The 16,451-nt window shown below is 35.1% G+C and overlaps 1 protein-coding gene across 1 annotated transcript in view; it reads left to right on the forward strand.

Annotated features, from left to right (window-relative positions):
- The window catches only part of LOC150099691 (anoctamin-8-like), a 416,071-nt gene that overhangs the window by 340,692 nt on the left and 58,928 nt on the right, over window positions 1-16,451 (forward strand). Inside the window, exon 13 of the mRNA XM_090403618.1 lies at window positions 9,412-9,543. Within this exon, the coding sequence (XP_090259744.1) occupies window positions 9,412-9,543 (132 nt within the window). The remainder of the gene's footprint in view (window positions 1-9,411; window positions 9,544-16,451) is intronic.

Consider the following 16,451-nt stretch of genomic DNA (forward strand, 5'->3'; position numbering starts at 1 on the left):
TTTGTCTGAAGCACCAATAATGTACCACAAGGCAACACTACTGGCGTGTGTGTGTTGGGGGGGGGGGGCATGGGAAGGTTGCCTCAATCCCTTCTGACCGTATGATTGCATGACCATATGACCACATGACCATATGATTGCATTTTTATCGATGTATGAAAGTTTTGAGAGTGCATAGCGCATCAGCGCTTGTCTTAATTGGTCCAATGCAATTAATTGCAGGATAACTTTGAATACCTCTCCAGCGGGGGAACAATCGGTTTGTTTTAGGATTTATTAGAAAACAACAATGAAGGGGAATGCTATATTTGGTTGGTATATTTGAAATACTCAAAGATGAAAATATGTGAACCTTCGTTTATAAATCATGTGAGAATAGGAAATGAAAGCAAAGAATAAGTGTGAGTAGAAATACTTTTATTAATGGCAAATGAATTATTAATAAACATTTGTGATAGGTGTATCCTATAAGTTGCTGGGTAGAGCGAATAGCATGATCCTATAAAGTCTAGACATGAATAAGTGAATTCATGATGGCATAATTAAAAAAAAAAAAAAACTTATGAGGAGATGTGGAGCATGGCAGGGATAAATATGGTTTGATGGAGCAGCAAATCATCTTGTAAAATTTGTTGCACATGTTATGTGTATTTCTCTGGTTTGGGTATATTTCGCTCCATTTTCTAAGAATTTTTTTTTTGTTCTGAGACTCAGTATACATAACTTCTGATCATTATCAGAATTATCCACACTTTTGGGAATCCCACATTCATTAGCATTTTTGAAAATAATGGAGACAACTACCGTGTTTGAATTAAAAACTTTAGTTTAATATAACTAAAATCTACAATTCGATGTTTCGACCTTTATGTCAAGGTCATCTTCTGGAGCGTACAAATATACACAAGAAACAAGCTATACTACAATCAAACTGGTTCGTTAAAGACACTGACCAACCGCTACCACAATTGTTGGCCTGACCTCTGGTGAAAAAAAAAATAATAATAATAATAATAAATAAATAAATAGAAATAAAAAATTATGCATCAATGCTAGAGTCCTATTATTTGTGTTGTCTGCTATATACATATATTAACATCATTCCAGCCAGTTGGAGTGGAATGGTTTCTAATACTAGCTAATAAAAGAATTCTTGTAGGGCTGACCTACAAGAATTGAAAAACAAAAAAAAAATAGTAATCACCAAGGCGGATAAGGGAAATGCCACTGTGATGCTCAATCAAAAAGACTACAAAGGTAAGCTAACTGCTTTAGTACTAGACCGTACGATTTACCTCCCCATTGAATATAATCTGACCAGCTCTCAGATTAGAACTCTCCACAGACTCCTTAAGAAGGTCACTTCTTGGCATGTGGAAGTCACCAACAAACTAAAACCTTATAACTCTAGATCCCTCTGATTATATGGACTCCCAAAAATACATAAACAAAATGTGCCATTGTGTCCCATAGTGGATGGGACACAATTTGATTCCCCCACATATAAATTAGCCAAACATTTAGCCAAAATGCTCACACACTACACTGGCAACACACCATCACACATAAAAAACTCAGCCCACTTTCAAGCCAGTATAGAAAACCTCACACTCCAACACACTGACATAATGGTCAGTTTTGACATCTCCTCCCTATTCACTAATGTCCCACTCAAAGAAACTCTAGAGCTCATCCAAGCCAAGTTTCCTCCCGATATCTCAGCCCTATTTCAGTTCACAATGAACTCAGGCTATTTCGTTTGGCAAGGAAAGTTCTACAAACAGATAGAGGGGACAGCCATGGGTTCACCACTTTCCCCACCCTTGGCCAATTTCTTTATGGAGATATTTGAAGAGAAAGCCTTAAACTCCGTCCCACAAAAACCACTATTTGGCTTCGTTATGTGGATGATGTGTTTGCTATTTGGCCACATGGCTCAGACACACTCCATTCCTTCCTAACACACTTAAACAACCAACACCCCAGAGTCCAGTTCACCTTAGAAAAAGAGGAAAACAACACCCTCCCCTTCCAAGACACTTTAATCACCCGCCAGCTTGATTTATCTTTGGTTTTCTCTGTTCACAGAAAACCCACCCATACTGGTAGGTACATTCACCAGCAGTCCCACCACTCCCCCTCACAACAATATGGGATTATAAAAACACTATATAACAGGCCAAAATTAATCTGCTCAGATGACAAGGCCCTAACTACTGAACTAAACCACATCCTCAACACTTTCTTAGCCAATGGCTATAACCCCAAAAAAATCCAAAAAATACTAAAACCAGTAAACCACAACCCCCCCCCTCCACAATAAAGATTACACCAAGTCTATCACCATCCCCTACATCCAGGGCACCTCTGAGAAAATAACCAATATCCTCAAAAAAATATGACCTTACTTCCTGTTACAGACCATATAAAAAGTTGGCATCCCTTATCTGCTCTACCAAAGACCAACCACTTCCCCTAGACCTACCTGGTGTATACCAGGTCCCTTGCAGCTGCAAATTGTCCTACTTTGACCAAACAGGCAGAACAACAAATATCAGGATTTCAGAACACCAAGACTACATCCGATTTCACCAGTACAGCCGCTCTGGGCTGGCAGACCATGCTTTAGATACCCACCATAAAATTCGTTGGAAGAAAACAAAAATAATTCATCGCAGCAAGTTTAAATACAAAAGATTATTCAAAGAATCTTCAGCAACTCTAAAAAACGTTCCTAACCTCAACAAATTTGGGTGCATGAAACTGCCCCAAATTTGGGAGACTTACATTATGAGAACTTCAGCCCAACTGCCAAGACTACCAAATTAGCCTGCAAGAGGGCACCATTAGGACTTTAGGAACTATATTAGTTTCTTGCTTTCTTCCTCATTTGCTTTGTGTTAGTGCCTGCGTGCACATACCATATCTTTATGTTCCTGAAGATGGCAATGTGACATTGCCGAAATATAGAAGTTATTCATTAAAGTTACCTTTAATTAATATACTTTATATGCGTTGTTAATTCCGTAAACTAATTACCAGTTATGTCTGACCAATGTATAAGCCTTGTTACTAGAATCATGAATTAATATTCTGTCAAATGCTTTTTTCAGATCTATAAAGCATATAAATAGTTTCTTATTGTATTCTATTGTTGTCTGATTATGAATATTGCATCTTACATGATCTATCTTGTTGTTCATCTATTAGATTAATTTCCTTTGTTATTTTATTATTTAGGATTCTTGTTAGTATTTTTAATGAGTTATTTAATAAATTTATCCCTCTATAATTTTCTGGGTTTTTTTAATCTCCTTTTCTAAATGTTGGTATTGTTATACTTTTTTTCCATTCTACCGGAATCTTTTTTTTTTTTTTTTTGGTTGTATAATATATTTAATCTCTGAATTATAATTTCTTTACCATTTTTTAATAATTCATTATTAATATTATCTAGACCTGGTGATTTTCTATTTTTCAATTTTTTAACTGCATTTTCAATATTTCTGTTATTTCAATTTTCATTTCTGTTTGCCAGCAAAGGTTGGTCGATTGGTAGAGCCTCTGCTACTAATTGCTCACAAAAAAAAAAAGTTAAGCAAATTTGAGCACGGTTAGTAGTTGGAAGGGAATTAATCGTCCGATGCTGTTGGCACACTCTCCCTCGATGAGTCTTTGGACTCCCTGGAGGTGTCACATAATAATAATAATAAAAATAATTTTCTAATTCCTCTATTTATACTTTTAATATTGGAATATATTCTGCTTCTTCCTTCTTTTGTGTATTAATAAATTTCCATATTTGTTTCTGTATACCATAGAAATCATGTTCAAGTTCTTTCGTATATGATTTCCAAAATTGATTTTTGCTTTCTATTTTCTTTTGATGCTCTCTGTATTTCAACTCATTGTCCACATTATCCCCAAGTCTTTAGCCTCACCAATTTCCTGCAAACCAATACCATCAATATGATACACTTTATGCAACCTTTTCAACCTGAAGTGCATAACATTTTGTAACATTAAATTGACAATCATTATTCTTAGCTCACAATTCAGTTTATTTAAATCATCCTACAGAATATCTACATCATCTTAATCAACTATTGTTCTTCCTTGTTTTGGATCATCAGCAAACAACTGAATATCCCCTCTTAAATCTTTCCCTATGTCATTGATATACAAATTAAAAAGTAGTGGCCCAGTACCAAACCCTGAGGTACTCAACTTGTCACCATCATTATCCTAGACTCCACTCCACCATATACTACTCTCTGGTGTCTGTCTGTCTTCCCCCCCCCATCCATGCTTCTAGCCTCATATCCATTCCCATTCTCTCCGGTTTTTATAATATTTTTCCATGTGGTATTCTATCAAATGCCTTGGCAAAGTTGAGCAGTATCATGGTGTAGTCATTACCTTTATCTAGTTCTGCTGTCACTTTATTATATTATAAAATGTGAATAAATTACTAAGACAGGACCTACCCTTTACCTACCCAAAGCCATTCTGCCCACTAGAGAGTATTGCATCCCTATCCACCCACTGTTGTATTTTATTCACCAACTTTTCCAATACGTTAACAGCCACTCCCAATATATTAATTGATCTGTAGTTTGCTACCTCTATCTTGGAGCCACCTTTATGCAATGGTAAATGAAGCACCATTTATGCATCTTACCCTCTTTTCACTCTCATGGAACTCTGCCAGAGCTGAGACTTAGATTGAACAACTTCATAAAAGGCAATGTCAATTCTCCTGCACATTTACGTAGTACACTGGCTAATATATGTCATCCCGTCCCACTGCTGTGTTCACATTCATATTTTTTAATGTGCTGAACACCTCATATTCATCTACCTCAATGTTGATATGCATCTCAGTAAAATCACCACCTGGATGATACACCTTTGCAAAATGATCACTCAGCAAGTCAACTATTTCTTTTGGTTCAGTTACTTTCCTGCCATGAGCATTGTTTAAAGTGATTCTACCATAGTCATTTCTTCTCTTACTTGCTGCATAATGAAAAAAATTCTTTTGGGTTTACTTTGGCATGTTTGACTAATTCTCTCTGATAGTCGGATTTGGGCTTTCTTACCATACTAGTCACTCTTCTTGTTTGCACTTTTGTACTGATCGTGTGTGTGCGTGCTGATCACTTTTTTTTTTTTATATCGTCTCCAGAATGTTTTTTTTTTTTTTCCAGCTCTTGCTTTTATATCCATAATCAACCAAATTCCTACTTGGTTTATTCTCCTGACCTTGGGTATGCAGTCTTATACTGCTACTCTCAAGTGATCTCTGACCACTTGACATAGACCACTGACATTCTTTCATTGTAGCTTCTCAAGCCATGGCATTGTTCCACAATGACTTCTGAGTCTCTCATAATCACCAGCCTTATAGTTAAACATAAACCCCCTTCTTGACAGAGAATTCCAGATGTTTGGCAGCTTCTCACAACAAGACCACATGGTCACACTCCCCAGTTGGAGGCAAAGTGTCTACTTTGGTTATGGATACATCTTCTGATGTTGTCATCAGATTCTTACAGTACTTGCAATGTGCTGAGGACACATTGCAAGTGTTGCAAAAGACTGCACATCATATTGCTGCTATGATAAAAAGTACATTGACATATAGGGATAAGGAAGTGGTGGTGCCTCTATACAGGGCATTGGTCAGACCACACATGGATTATTGTGCCCAGATTTGATTGCCTAGTGTTTCATTTCAGTGTTGAAATGATAAAGAGGATCCAAAGACAAATGACCAAAGTGATATTGAGACTCTGGAGTGTTGGTAATGCAGAGCTGTCAAGGAAGTGGATTACAAAGTTTGTTGGATATAAGTAAAAGAGGAGATATGCTGGTGGTACAAGTTGGTTAGGGGATTCTACCAGATTAATACAGAAAGAAATATAAAAAGAGTGGGCATTATGATGGGAAGAATGAGAGACCATTTCCAGAAGTTGTATAAAGATATGGTGAAAATGGGTGTGAGAAGTAGATATTTTATGTGGAGAGCTGTTGGTGAGTAGATTTCATTGCCAGAGTGAACTGTGAATGCAGGGAGTGTAAATAACTTCAAGTTCATTATGATAGACATGTTGCTGGTGGTGTAAGCCTCCCAGAATGAGTGTGTTGTCTCCATGGAGGTTACTGTAATAATAATAATAAGGATCATTATGTAGATACATCATTATAATGCATTATAATGTAGCATTATACAGTGCAAAATGTGGCTTGTGCTTGAGTATTGAGTTCCATAACTCGTTTGGTTTTGACGAAGCTCTGTATTGGGGGTTTTCAATTGAAGATAAGTTAGTTGGGCTTATATGGATCTGGCAGGGTTCTTTCTCCTAGAAACCTGAGTTATTTTATCTTGCTATAAGGCCAAACAATCAAGGCACCACATGCAAGTTATACACAAAAATATATATTTAGGCCAAGGCAAACCACCTCATATTAAAATTTTGGTTATGAAAGTCAATTATGCAGATGTTGAGCCTCAAGGACATGTAAGTACCAAGGATTATTATTACATTATACCTTAGCAATAAGTCAGCCTCTTTAACTTAAATACATGTGATTATATTCTGAAATAAGCCAGTATAAGCCTTCACACTATTTAAATCACTTAAATAAATGTTAAAAATTGATTCAAAAATCAGTAGCATTCTCAGTAGTAAAAACTATAGAACAATTAAAACATTTTACTATTTAGACAAAAATTTTAGTGAAGATGCAAATTAAATATACATAATGGAATAAGCAAAACTATGTATAATGGTAAGACATTTGGAACAAGAAAAAACTAGCCAAAAACCAATAGGCAATACACAAGAAGACTAGATTCCATAGATGTGAAAATACTGAGGAAAATTACTGGAGTGAACAGATGCTGATGCTGCTGATGATGAATGGCAGAATCATATTAAAACAGGAGATATTAGCAAAAAACTTGACATTGATCTGCCTTATAAACAGAATAGGGGAAGAATGGATTACAGAACAGTTGTCTGACACTATAATTTTTTATTTTTATCTTATTTATTTTTATGTGGTTCCCACCCACAAAAGGTTATAAACAACTGTACATCAGTACTGTAGGTGAGGTAAGGATTTTTTTTTCCATTTTTTTATTAATTTTAATATATTTTTTTATATTTTTATTCATTTTTAGCTGGTTTGGAAACTGCTCTAGAGACCATAAATGGAACTTTTTAATACCACTTCTGATTAGTCGGGCAGTGGTCTCACTGCAGATGATGAATTTCATCTGCTACCTATAGGCAATCACGTATGTCCATGCCAAAAGAGGGATTTGAACTCACAAGCTGTCCTGTTGTAGAGTAGATATACTAACCACTCAGCCAGCCAGGCTGGCTATAACATAAATGCAAGAAAAATAACCTAGTGAAGACAAAAATTTAGGTAGATTAATATTAGATTGGGTTACTGGTGCCTCATAAGACTATATGAGATCTGACAATATTAAAGACTTGATAGGTATTAGATTAATTTGAAAGAAAATTGTAGCTAGTTAGCAATAAATACAGTAGCATCCTGACACCCCTTCTACATATTAGGAAGTAATGATAATGATACTCCATAGAAGTTGATACTTCTGTTCTCTGATTTTAGTACAAATAGACTACTTTAAATCAAATCCTGGTGCCATAGCATATTATAGTTTATTAATTTACAGTTTTGAATTGTTTTCCACTTACTTGATAATGCCTTGTACTGACAAGTCTTTCTTTGTGCTCTGAGGATGTCGGATTTCAAATCACCATCCTCAGAGCAGCAGCTTAATAAATTATCATTTATTTTACTCTTGCAGTACTGTGATTTAATATCATTAAATAGTTATAGTGAATAATATTTCTAGATGTTCTGCACAAAGTTTTAATTCATGTTTGGCCCCCTAACTAAATATTTCTCAGCCATTCATATACTTTTATTTATTATTATTATTATTATTATTATTATTCAGGCCTCCATGGAGTCGAAAGACTCATCGTGGGAGGTACTTCCTAAGAACATAATCTGTCAAGACTCATCGAGGGGAGATCCCCCCCCCCCCCTAAGAAACACAAATGAAAAATTTTAAATGAAAAATAGATTAGTATATGCCAGTGTTTTTTTTTCCTGGAACTTCTGGTACTGCAAATACACAAAACATACAAATTGAGCCATAGATCACACAACTAACAGAAAACAGAAAAAAAAAAAATCTCATAGGCCTAGCTGCTATTATATATTTCTAAACAGCCACTTTCACATAGAAATTTATTATAACAACTTTATTTATGCCATTAGAACCAGTGCTGCCACTCTTAAAAGAGTGGCAGCACTGGCTCAACACCTGTTATGTGCTGTTCTTTATCTTCTTTCAATTCTTTTTTCAAGTTTCTGTCTATCTTGTCTCACTATTAAATCTCATTATAATCTCATTATAATGTCTCCCATTAAATTCTCAAGTTAACCCATTTAGTGTAATGTTTTAACATCCCATGTGGCTATTCAAGTGTACTATAATAAAAAAAAAAAAAAAAAATCAGCTAACGCCTTTTTATTCCCGTATATACGGGAGTAGGCGAGGCCATTTAGCCCTATCTAACTTTTGGAGACTGAGTGGGCAGTTCAATCTCCACTGGTACCCAATCAGAGACAGATGGCCCAAGGCTATCACTAATTAAGCGGTACGCAGTGAAGAGAGGCGGCTCAAATGTGCCGCCATCTCGTGGTCTCTAACCCTAACACAATATATTTAATGTCTGAAATAATGTGGGTTCTACGGTCGATTTTCTTGAGTTTACAGGACGAAAAACCCGAGTTTCCGGGAGGAAAAACCTGCTTGCCCGTGCCAGAGATCGACTAACTCGGGAACCGGTCGAAAATAGGCTTAGAAAAATTTCCTCTAGTCGCCGACTAGACTCGAAACTAAGACTTCCTTCGTGCGGCCTAGCGCGGTGGTGTGCAAACGCCACATCCACTGAGCTGCACAGGCTCTGTACTATAATATTACCTCTATTTTCTCTGTCATAGATATTCTTATTCCTGTTTGTGTTTTATGTATTAATTAATACATAAAATTCATTAACCTCAAGTAACATGCCATAAATATCCTTGTGTTAAATCTGATTTCTCTGATAATATCAACTCAATATTACATCATTACAGAAATTTATAATATTCTAATATATGTTGTACATAGGTTGAAGAATATGGAAAGAATAAATTATAGTAATGCTGGATTTAAAAGTAGCATGGAACAGAAATGGATTAAAATTCATATTTTATTTTTTTTTATTTATATTAGACATAACATTTAGTTTAAATTAACTATAAAAATTTGCTTTGTTAGTATTTGACTTGATTATGAATGTTTCCTTCCTTTAGGATGCAATGGAAATAATGGGTGTAATAGCTGTAATAGTAAATTGTGCTCTGATTGGTATGTCAGGACAGGTTCATAGAATGTTTCCTAATTTATCAACAAGTGGTATCATTCTTCTAATAGTAGTGCTAGAGGTAAGAAATAACAATTCATGATGTTAATTTTTCTTAACTTTTTTTTTTGGGGGGGGGGGAGATTGCATCTGATCGGATTTGTTCACCATTTAACTCACTCACTTTTTGCTGCTGACCAACTTGTCTCTTCATGACTTATCAAAAGGATGCACAGTGCAGATAGCAACAACAATCAAAGACTGATAGTAGACCGATCAACAATAATATTTCATAAATGTAGAACATCCTGATGTCCTTCCCATTTCTATTATGACTGGAAACATCAACATCATCACATCATTACAGTACTGTTCATAGTATCACGAATAACATTTTAGTGATCAGGATGTTATCTACTGAGTGTCTTTAATGTAATTTGCACTAAAAACCTATGTTAACTGAAGATTGCACAAATCACCATGATGCTTGAAAGATATTAACAGCAACAAATTGCAGACAAATTCAGTTTAATCTTAGGTACTATGAAATTCATATTCCACATGTTAGAACACTTCAGTTCACTTCTGTGTATCAATTAATTATGCATCACATGCAGAATGATTAAGTTCTAAATTAAATACAATTGTTTAAATTTTATATGCAGATACAATTTATAAACCCTAATAAGATATACAAATACACTTTTTCTTAATTAATATAGTATTTATGGTGTACCATAGTAACAGCAAGACACGATAAATGATTCTTTTTATTTATTTGTGTGTGTATTTAGATAGATAGATAATCAAAAGCTTTTAATTTCATAATAGCGTAATTCATAATTTTCATAATAATAACAGCTTAAGCATAGCAAAAGATGGGATTCTATGAGGAACAACAACTAAAAAATGAAAAGGGTAAACCCACACACAACCACAGACAGAAGCTTAAAAGAAGTAATTTCTATAAGAACTTGCATTTTAACTCCTCTGACTTCCTTGTGACACTATAGCATCTTAATGGATAATTCAGAGGTTATCTCAGCAGCAAGAAATTGAGAATGCCTACATGACATTAATTGTTACCGCACTGGTGAAACACTAGTTTAAAAAAAAATTAGGGAGCTGCATGTTTTTTTTTTTTAATACAGTAGCACATTATCATACTTGTAAAACACAGGGGGTGACATCTCACATGAAATTATATGATATTTTAAAATATTAAATAATAAAACAAAGATTTCCTTCTCCTTACAAAAGCATATGTATAAAATCCGATAAAATATTTATTTCTTTAATTTTTTTAATTTAAAATATCTTCTTAGTGCAACTTTTGCTGTTGAACTTCTTCGGATAGTTTCTCAATATGCGGCAAATACGCCGTAATTTTCATTTTCAAACATGACGAAAGACTCACGTTGTTTAGTTGGTTTCTCAACTTACTTTTAATAAAATTCATATTAGAAAATATTTGATCACACAAATATGTTGATCTGAAAATCAATAGAAGTCCAAATGCGTATGTTTTTAACTGAATGTAAGTGTCCGGTAAACAATTCCATGTGTCAAATACAATCTGATCTTGCTTTTTAAGATCTTCTATTTGTGTTGTATTACAAGGGTAGATTTTTGTCTTTCCAACTCCTCCAGGTCAGCTTTAAGATTTCTAAATTTTGGATTCCACAAATTCTTGGTTTTCAGGTCCTCTAACTCAAGTTGAAATGCAGCCTCATCAATTCCAGCAAAAGGTGACAAATTTAATTCGGCAGGATTAATTTCAAGTGGTCACAATAAAAATGACATAGTTGCCTTGTTCTTTCTAAACTCCTCAAATCTCCCATTAAATTTAGATCGCATATTTACCACAATTTCTTTGAAAAGGGTTAAATTTATGGAATTATCAGCTTATTCTTGTTGATATTTCTTCAACATAGGAAAATATAATTTTTGTTGAAACGAAATCACTTCTTCTAAAAGCAAAACTGCTGTATTTCCCTTTCCCTGTAGTTTCTTATTTAGTGCATTTAAATGGGAAGTCATATCCACCATAAAGTAGAATTTTTGTAACCAATGAGTATCTTCTAACTGTGCATATTCAAGGTCCTTTTGTCTTAGAAACAACTTAACCATCTCCAAGGCAGATGGCAAATCACATCAGCACCGCACCTCTGGAAAGCCATCTTATTCTGTTATGCAAAAGAAGATCGGAATATTCACAATTGATTTCTTTAAGAAGTTCACAAACTTTCCGATGATGTAGCAGTATTGCCATCATTTTGTTAACAATTTCTACAACCAAATCCATCACCACTGTTATCTCTTTTGGAAAAATTTGTGCACAAAGTATCTCTTGATGGATTATGCAGTGAAAGGAAAACACGTCATGCAAAATTTGTTTTTTTAAATACAAAACCTTTTTTTGTACCTTTCATGCTCGGCGCCCCATCGGTCGCAATAGATATTATTTTGTTAATATTAATACCCTTACTTTTCAAGCAAGTGGTAACAGCAGATTCAATGTCTTCTCCATGAGTTTGTCCTGTAAGTGGCAGTATATCGAGTAATTCTTCCTGAGGTCCTTGAGAGTTTATGTATCTACAAATAAGTACAATCTGTGCAATATCATCCACATCACATGATTCATCACAGGCAATGGAGAATCCTGGTGTTGAATTTAGATCTGTAACCTGCTGATTTGTTATATCTTCTGCCATTTGTATAGTTCTGTCCCTTACAATCTTAGCAGATAATGGCATGTCTTTTATTTTTGTAATTATTTCCGCTTTGTTTTTAAAATCGCAGAAAAGATATTTGGACATTTTAATAAAACATTCTTTCACATATTCACCATCCATAAAAGGTTTTCCTCATTTAACAACTTCTTGAACAGTCACAAAACTTCTTGAACAGTCACAAAACTAGCAAAGTTGTATTTCTTGATTCTTTTTATCCATTTGGAAAATGAGCATTTAGTTAGGTTTACTTTGCGTTGCAATTCTTCCACTGCCTTTTTTCTTTCATCTCCCCATGGATATACTTTGTCAAATGTATTGTGTTTATTTAAAAAATGTCATATTATATTTTATTTTTTTGTTTGAAAGCTTTTCATAGCATATTAAACACATTGGAAAACCTGCTGTATTTGCTACAAACGTGTAGGTTTCGGTCCATTCACTTTTAAACTCCTGATTTTCTTGTTCTATCTTTCTCTTCTTTGCTGACATTTTAAATACTATAAAAATATATTTATTTTGTTAATATTTAATTTAATGTTACAATATTCATGTTACCTAACACAATCACCAGTAAATGAAAGCACTGCAATGTCCACTATGAAACCTTTACTTATTTTAACAAAGTGAGCAGATTTACAGACCATACCTGCACTGTATGCAAAGACAATGGGCGCATTCAGACAGGCAAGCGCTACCGTACACTACATTTGCTAGCCTAGCGTGACATCATAAATGTGTCCAAGCCAACTGCTCGATTGTAGCGCTACCATAGCAATCGCCATTCGCTACAAATTAATTTAATTTGTAGCGATTAATTTTCGCTACAAAGTAGCGCTCTGCTTGGCTGATCGTGCCCAATGTAAACTGGCATTTTTTGAGTATCGACATATGGTTAGGGGTCATTTGACCTACAAAACATTTCTTTTTACTTCTATGTTTAGATAGATCATTTAATAATGAAAAGCGTCGCAATTATTCATTCAAAAGGGAGCCATAGGTTGCCGACCCGTGATCTAGACCAGTGTCTAAACTCAAAGATAATCTTATGAAGAAGAAAAAGAAAAAAAAAGACAAGCCTTACAAACTCAAGGAGCTATAAAAGCTCATCCAAAGCAGGCTTTTATAAACATCCATAACCCATTGTGGGATTCAAACCCAGAACCTATTATGAGTTTGAATGGGATGGGCTACTATCCAGATTGGTTTCGACATTTATTGAGGTACTGTTAAAGTGTAGTGTACCTCTCCAAATATTCTGCATGATCTCCAAGATTAAGATAAATCTCACTGAGTAACCCTAAAGAATCACTACTAAACTCATTGATCCAGACCTGAATCTCACTAGGACCGAAAACTCAGTGGTAGCTCCACTCAATGACAGGCAAAAACCTTCCACAAGCAAAACCACTACTCCCCAGGAAGTAAGCAAACCCAAAGATGAACATTATTAAATGTCATCAGTGGGAGCCAGGCCCAGAAGAGATACCAAGACTGAAGTAATGTAGACATCTCATAAATTTCCTTTATATAAGTAGTGAAAAGGTGTATCATCTTATTATTAAAATACTCTGATCAGAGAAGTGTTTCCACTTGGCTATAAGTTAAATTAAACATGATAAGAAATTATATTCTTGTCAAGTTGTTGAATTTACATCAGAGATAGTTGTAGAAAGTTTATTTCACTTAGTTGACAAGAATATAATTTCTTGTCAAGTTTAATTTAACTTATAGCCAAGTGGAAACACTTCTCTGATCAGAGTATTTTAATAATAAGGTGATACTCCTTTTCACTAATTGTATATGGTATTGGTCTTGCTGGTATTGGTCTAAGTCTGGGTATTGGCCCTTCCCATTATGCATAGCGTTATACACACATGAATAGATGTGTGCTTTGCATTATGGGATAGTAAAGCAGTTAATGTGAAGTCATTAGCTTCTGTATAAAAGTAGCCTAGTTGAATAAACACTTCATGTGTAAACATTGTTTGCTCATTCTTGTTAAATTACACTTGACATTCTTGTCAAGTGTAATTTAACTTATAACCAAGTGAAAACACTTTCAGCAATTGTTAGAACCTTCTAAGGTACTTACAAATTCCTTTCATCCTGGCAAAAAACGCTTGATTTGCTAACCATTCCTCTTTCATTCTGTTTAAGTGACTATACCACATGAGATTAGCTCTCTCTCCACATATTCCTGTATGTTAGCAATGTCAAATGTCTTCATAATATAATATAATTCTGCAGTTGACATCATCTGTTCCCTTCCCTGATCTTTCTCAGAACTCTCATGTCTGTGGTCTCTAATCTTTGAACAAGTGTTTCATTTCTAACTCAACTTATGGATCCATAAGTTAAAATTGGTTTAAAAACTGTCTTGTATACAGTTTAGCATTTTGACTGATTTCTCTCTTATCTCATATAAATTTATTCAGTTAACTTCCTACCATACCTTTGTTAATTCTGTTGTCAATTTCCATATTCAATTGCCATCATTACTAAAAATTGTGCCTAAATTGATGAAATGATTTACTTGTTCTGTAGAGTCTTCATTTAGAAGCAGTTGATGTTTTCAGTGTTTGTGCTTATTTTCAAGTCTTTTTCATTTTATTATTAATTTTTATGTGAAATTTAATACAGCAGTTATTCAGTTTATTTAGGCAATCCTGTAGACTTGTACTGGATTTATTTAGAAATATAACATCATCTGCATAAAATTATTATTATTATTATACAGGCACCTTCACGTGGTCCAAAGACTCATTGCAGGAGACCCAAACTATCCATACAATCTATCATACCTGTCCTTGAACCCATCCAGAAAAAGCACTCACAACTGACTCCAATCTCCAGTCTCCAATCCAATGCAATTATGAGAAAGGAGAGGGTGTGGCAAGAGAATCTGTCAGAAATGTGTGCAAATTAGTATTATTATTATTATTATTACCCCAACACCTCATGGAGTCAAAGACTCATCTGGGAGGTCCTTTTATCACACACACAGCTCATCATACCTGTCTTAAACACACTCAAACTCCTTGCAGACACCACACCCTCAGGCAAGGCATTCCAATCATTCACAACTCTGCATAAAAAAAAACCTGCCACTCACATCCTCTTTATAGAGTTTCCAGGGATGACCTCTGGTTCTGGTTCTCTGCCTATCTCCCACTATTTTATGTAGAACTTCTCCATCATTAATCCAATAACAACTCCTTACCAACTTATAGGTCTCTATCATATCTCCCATCTTCCTCCTGTTCACCAGACTCTGCAAATTACATCTTCTCAATCTTTCCTCATACTCGACATTCCACAGGTCAGAAACTACCTCAGTCGCCTCTGGACTCTCTCCAACATCTCTTCTTCTGAAAAACAGGTGACCAAATCTGGGCACAATAGTCCATGTGTGGCCTAATCAAAGCCTTATACAACAGAACAAGAATCTCCCGACTTCTACACGTCAGTGTCCTCCACATCATTCCCAGAAGCCTTTGTGCTTCACAATTTTGGCTATGTATCCTCTAAATTTCAGATCCTTATTCACTATCACCTCGATCTCTTATTTCCTCCACCTCCAACAATATATCCTCACCAAGCATAAATTCTGCAATCCATCTTTGTTTTCCAAATTTTAAAACCTTACATTTTGCAACATTGAACTCATATCCCCATTTCCATGCCCAATCACTCAATTTATTCAAGTCTTCTTGTAAGGCCACAACATCTTCACTACTCTTCATGGTTCGTCCCATGCTTGCATCATCTGCAAACAACCGAATATCTTCACCAATATCATTAATATACAAGTTAAACAGTAATGGCCCTAAAACAGACCCCTGAGCCACTCCACTAGTGACTTTCCTTTTCCTGGATATCGCTCCTCCATACACAACTTGTTGATACCTATCAGATAGCCAGCCTCCAATCCAATGCCTAGTCTAATATCCAACCCCATCTGCTCTAGTTTGACTGTCAACTTATCATGAGGTACTCTATCAAAAGCCTTTGCAAAATCCGAGTATATTACTGTGTATCCTTCTCCTCTGTCCAAGGAAACAGTCACTTTATTGTACATGATCTCCCTTTAGCAAATCCATGCTGTCCATCAAAGATAATAGCATTGTTGTCAATCCAATTCTGGATCCTAGTTCTCACAAGCTTCTCCAACAACAACCACAAGACCTGACACACAGATAGCTTATAGTTTGATGCTTGAGTTCGATCACCTCCTTTATGAAGTGGCACAATCTTG

The sequence above is a fragment of the Typopeltis vanoorti genome, chromosome 14 (genome assembly GCF_054136105.1).
Source record: "Typopeltis vanoorti isolate ZY-2024b chromosome 14, IOZ_Tvanoo_1.0, whole genome shotgun sequence".
In the NCBI taxonomy this organism is placed as follows: domain Eukaryota; kingdom Metazoa; phylum Arthropoda; class Arachnida; order Uropygi; family Thelyphonidae; genus Typopeltis; species Typopeltis vanoorti.